General features: G+C 40.4%; 1 protein-coding gene across 1 annotated transcript in view; it reads right to left on the reverse strand.

Annotated features, from left to right (window-relative positions):
- Positions 1-5,787, reverse strand: part of TBC1D15 (TBC1 domain family member 15) — a 185,972-nt gene extending 180,185 nt beyond the window's left edge. Inside the window, exon 1 of the mRNA XM_029597175.1 lies at positions 5,602-5,787. Coding sequence (XP_029453035.1) covers positions 5,602-5,724 — 123 coding nt within the window. The 5' untranslated portion in view covers positions 5,725-5,787. The remainder of the gene's footprint in view (positions 1-5,601) is intronic.
- Between the last annotated feature and the right edge of the window lie 213 nt (positions 5,788-6,000).

Below are 6,000 nucleotides of genomic sequence, written 5' to 3' on the forward strand. Positions count from 1 at the left end.
GAAAAGATTTACGCGCCCTCCCACAGATAAAGGTACATTTTTCCAAACATCCAACTTGGACCTGGTACCTGGAGTAAAGATGATATATTGAGAGCATAAATCTGTTTTAAGTTCAAAGCAATGATTACCCCTAAAAACCAAAAGGATCCTGAAGCCCACTTTAAAGGGAAGTCTTCCCTCCAATTAATTTCTTCTGGGAAGGCTAAGGCTTCTGATTAACCTTTATTAAGTTTGAATCCCGAAAATTCCCCAAAACTTTGAAATAAATCTAACAGTTTTGCAAGAAAACTAGCGGGTTCTCATAGAAAAACCAGCACGTCATCTGCAAAAGCAGTGTACTTGAAAAAGGGTGGTCCCAAGGGCAGACCCTTAATCGTGGGGTCTTGTTGAAGAGCCACCAGTAATGGTTCCAGCGTTAATAAAAAACAACAAAGGTCACAATGAACATCCGTGTCATGTCCATAACTCCACTAACTCCAATATTATTTAACTCCTAACAATCAACACACATCACCATCAATATCACTATTAGCTACCTCTTACAATGTAATTATATGTAATTAGCTGGTTTTTCCTTTTCCCTTCTCACTCCAAGTTCTATTTTTCCTTGTTACATGTAACTGCTTTTTCCGCACTATTGTTCAAGTTTAAGGTTATTTTGCACTCCTGTTTCATGTGAACCAGCATGATGGGACTATTGTCTTGAATGTTGGTATATAAAAAAAACTTAAATAAATAAAATAAATGTTCTCCATTTACTGTCACTTCTGCTGTTGGATTTCTGTTTCCTGTCTTTTAACCAGTTTGCAATAATACATAAACAAGATTAAACATTACAATAAAAACATTAGGCCAGAACATCAGTTGCCAAATAAATACAATAAAAAATTCTTAAAAAAAAAACAGACAAGGGAGGTTGAGACTTTCAAAGATATTAAATGTCAAATATCCAAAATGTATACCTTATCATATGAAGCATATTGCTAGCAAATAGACAGGTCCAGCATCTTTCTTATAAAAGTAGTGTGGCACTGGATCAGACAGAAAAGCATCAATGGACAAGAGAAACCTCCAATATTGCAAACAAAGAAACTGTTCATTTTGCATTGGCCCCACTAGACTTCATAACCAAGATTCCTGATTCCTCTTGCGACTCAGCTGTTAGCTGATGACTAGAAAAACTTGCTGGCTACCAAATCTTTTGACATTTCTGGAGCCCTGTGATATTTCTACAATAGAAATAATGAATGCTCCCAACAAAAGCAAACACACTGCTCGGAAAACCCGGAGCTTGCACCAGTACTACAATAAACTGGTATGAGTGCTGAGCACAAGATCTACAATTAATCTCAGAACGCCAAAGATCATCAGTACAGCTTTAATTTAAAGATAAAAAATTTTAGAAATCTAAATTTAACACATCTAAAATCAAATATTCACTTCTAAAGTCGGAAGAGCAAATCAAGCACTTTAGTCAATAAAGATATTTTCCATTGGCGGAGAATAAAGTTCTTTACAGCCTTGGTTCTATTGGAAGAGAAACTTGTAAGATTCTACCAATGTCTGTGGACATCTCTCCCCAATTATAACTTGGAAACAGCATCAAGATAGCTGCAAGCAAAAGCTTGTGGTGCTGTATGAAAGTCTGAGAGCGCACAGGTGCTTTGTAGCTTGGATGGATGGAATGTATTTACTGACTGTGGTGTAGGGTAAAGGAATGCATGCATGGGAAACTATGGAGAGAGAACCAGGCTCTTTGGAATATATTGGTTTATACTTGTTGAATAAAATCCTATTTTGTTTTCTGTTTCTTGCTCAGACGTTATTGTGTATATACTCTTGTCATCTTGAACTTTTGGATTAGATGCTATATAACATGTTTTAAATAAATAAATGAGACAAGCCTATGAGCTGAAAATACATATGATGAAAGATTTGTTTGCCTAAAAAAATGATGCAACATGAACTGTCAAAATCATATTTCTATTATGCAAAACAGGAAGTGAAGTGTCTACAGAAAGACCATATTTGCCATTGCAATAAAAAAAGAAGAAATACACTAATCCAAAAGTTCAAGGGCCTAGTGCCAAAGCTAGTATTCAGTTCTCTTCGACACTGTCTTCAAAGGTCTCTGGAGTTCCGCCATGCAGGACCAGGGATGCTGTGGAGACAGTGTTCACAGCCCTTGTGGGGAAGGAGACACTCATTGTTCCACAGTAACACCTAGTGGCCACACTTAGGATCTATTAGGGTCTTTCCTCAAAATGCATTATGGCAATAACGCCCGCAATAATGCCATAATGCATGCAATAACAACAACGCATTGAGAGAAGGCAAATTTTTGAAAGGGGAGAGAGATAGAGACAGACTCTGGGAAGGCCTTCACAGTATTCAACTATTTATATCAATATAGGAGGGCCGGCTAATAACTCAAGGTGAGGTTTGGGTGGTGGTTTAGGGTTTTGGGGCCAGTTTGACATGCAGAGTAAGACATATGAACAGCACAGTACATCTCGGTGAAGATTTGACATCATTTGGGGTGAGGAAAGTCTCACAAAGATGAGATTTCTACAATGTTCTCTTGCCCTAGCTTGATGGGCTCTATAACAGGATATTCTCTCTCTCTGGAAAATGCCTGTCTGGGCACTTCGCAGCTTGCGAAATACAAGTATCGCGGGGTGTGCAAACTTTAATGCAATCCACGATATACTATCTATGCGAAGCACTGTGTTAGCGTGGGATGCGGTAACTCTAAAATTATCATAAACACGCCCCTTTTTCTTACCACAGGCGTTATCCATGCAAAATTATAGCATTTTGATGAATCTTGGGGTGTGTTAGCTGAGCTCTGGAGGGAGCTATCATTTGTGACTTCTGGCCAAGGACAGATACTACAAAGGCTGGACTGAGTTAGGAGGGACTATAATGGGGGCATAGAATGGCTGCAGGTGAAAGCTTGCAGTACTGTATCCCAAAAATAGCTGATCCTAACTGAGCTGGAAACCCAGAAGAAGCAGGAAGAAACTAATGGACCCATGAAAATAGAAATGTGAAGGAAAATGCAGCATATGAAAAAGTTTCAAGAGTAAGGATAAAACACAGATCAAACCACCACAAAAATAAGAGAATAAAAGCATTGATCTTCAGAACTGGCTCAACTGCCCCCCATCACCACCACAAGTATTTGAAGAGGCACAGTAATTAGACTACACAGTGGCAGCAAATTGCACTTATTATTGCATGGGCAAAGAGGAAGATCCAGTGCCACAAATAACTGAGACGAATCTAAGCAAAGGACACACAAAACCATCACCTTCATAGTCCTCATATTGTACCTATTAGCATACTAAAGAATGAACATCTAGCTTTGTGAATCTCAGTCAGAGAGAAAAGAACTGTTACAATAAAGACACAATTCTGAAACTTTTTGTATTTCTAGCTGAGCAACATCCTTGATTACTAAATTACATACTTGCCAAGGTCAATAAGTAAATCTGACTCATTTTGTACATTACAGCATCCAGCACAAAATCCAGAATTTATCATATAGCACCAGATGTATTAAGGGAGTCCTCTCTTATTTTCTGTCAATGGGAAAAATGCTTAGTAGATCTGGTCCATAATGTCAAATCTCTTATCCCTGGGACAAACCAATACTCCATTATCCTAATTCAGTTTTAATCACATTTAATTTACCAGTAGTTTACAGATAATAAGCTGTAATTAAAACTAGAAAATTAATACTGCAAATTTCCACCTTCCCCACCCCCACAAAAATTAAAAACTTGATAAAAAAAAGTTCCTCTCATCTGACTTATAATTCACTTTCAAGGATTTTAATGATGCAAAGGCACTTATGGACAATAAACTGTATAGCTGTGTTTAAAAAAGGATTGGCTAAGTTCTTGGAGGAGAAGTCCATTACCTGCTATTAATTGAGTTGACTTAGATAATAGCCACCGCTATTACTAGCAATGGTAACATGGAATGACTTAGTTTTGGGGTAATTGCCAGGTTCTTATGGCCTGGATTGGTCACTGTTGGAAACAGGATGCTGGGCTTGATGGTCCCTTGGTCTGACCCAGTATAGCATGTTCTTATGTAAGAAACCAAATCTAAATTTGGTTTAAAGCCATGATATTCAGAATGGGTCAGAAAATCAAGAAATACAAAATGATCCTTTTCTACCTGTATTACTGAGACTTCTATAAGACGAACTGTGAAAAATTGATAGGAGTAAAAACATACAGATTTGTGGGTTGTGAACAATTTTCATTTTAAGTGGAGAATGAATAACTGCACTGTTCCTAGAGAAAACTAGATGATTTGTAGGCTGCAACAAGAAAGAGGTAGTGCAGCAGTCTCCAGACTCATATTCTAAAACCCCAGCTGGGATATCCACAGCCAACATGCATTGTATGTATATATATATATATATATATATATATATATATATATATATATATATGTATGCACTTTCTAAATTGTATATACCAGACTCATTCTCCTAAAAACATAAGAAGTTGCCATACTGAGTCAAACTGAGGGTCCAGCAAGCCCAGCATCCTGTTTCCAATATTGGCCAACCCAGGATACAAGCATTAAACAGATCCCATGCTACTAATGCTGGTAATAAGCAGTGGCTATTCCCTAAGTCAAGTTGATTAATAGAAATTTATGGACTTCTCCTCCAGAAACTTATCCAAACCTTTTTTAAACCCAACTACAGTAACTGGTTTCCCTAAAGACCGAAAAAAAATTGGAATATCATTCGACCTCTTTCCGGCTAAAATCCAAGTGCAGCGGATCTGAGCTATGAACGGAGGATGGTCCTTTTTTGAGAATTAATGCCCTGCCATACAACAATCCCACTGGAGAGACACATTGCCAAAGTAGGAGGAATATACCCCCTAAAAAACCCAAACACTTAGGCACTTAGGTAATGACTTTGGTTGTATAATGTTTAGCATCTTGGGTCACGGCAAGTAATACAAGTGTAGCCTACATCAAAAAGACAGTTGCTTCTATCACATTTTTTAAAAGACAGATTTATAATCATTTAGGTTATCCTTATGGTATCCCATCCTCAAGAAGCCTGGTGTTGTGAGAACTACTACCAGAACTCAAACAAGATCGATGCATAATCCATAAATTTTACAGGGGAACCTCTGAATCCATTTTCGTAAATGACAAATGAGCTGCAAACTGTTGCTTTCACTTGGAAATTGCCATCGATAATAAAGACTTAACTTCCACGGTGACAGGCAATACACTTGAAAGGGGGGCGGGGAGGAGGTAGCGAGAGGAACAGGATAGAATCGGGTGACAAGGCAGCATGCTGTCACTCGAGCCCTGGTCCTGCCGGAGATAGACCCGGACCGGGTATGGGAGACCACTCTGGCCCTCACGGTAGAACCAGCGCGGTCAGGCCAAGCCGGAAGACGTGCTAGAAGTCCCAGAAGAAACTCGGCGGCGGTGCCTCGGGTAGCATTTCCCCCAGCGTCAAAGTATGCACCTACTGCAAGCCCTCCCCATCCTCAGCCAGCGCCTCACGCCAAGGCCCTTTATTTCACCCCCCCGTCTCCGCCACGTTTCCGTTACCTTCCCGTTCCCAGGAGCCGCCATGTTGCCTACTAGTGTGTTTATGATGACGTAGCGCGCTTCACGTGCTTCTCCCAGCTCCACAACAACAGGGAAGCTCGCGCCGGAGCCGGCAGCGCGCATGCGCGGCGGTAGATAAGGGGGCGGGGTGTCATCGCCGTGAGGGGAGAGTGAGCGCAAGTGGCAGACCGAGACTCGGCCGGGGAGTCCAGAAGTCGAAAAAGGCGGGGCTGTAGCTTATCTGTACTACTCAGTCTGTGATTGGTAGAGCAGCGGGTCCTGAGTGCGGTGGTGGTTGCTGATTGGCTGTTGTGGGCAGGACACAAAGATGCGTCAGAGCGGCGACTGGCAATAGCGCGAGTGATATGGCCTAACTGTCGTTTTGGGGGTTTTTAACTT

The sequence above is a fragment of the Rhinatrema bivittatum genome, chromosome 4 (assembly GCF_901001135.1).
Source record: "Rhinatrema bivittatum chromosome 4, aRhiBiv1.1, whole genome shotgun sequence".
NCBI lineage: Eukaryota > Metazoa > Chordata > Amphibia > Gymnophiona > Rhinatrematidae > Rhinatrema > Rhinatrema bivittatum.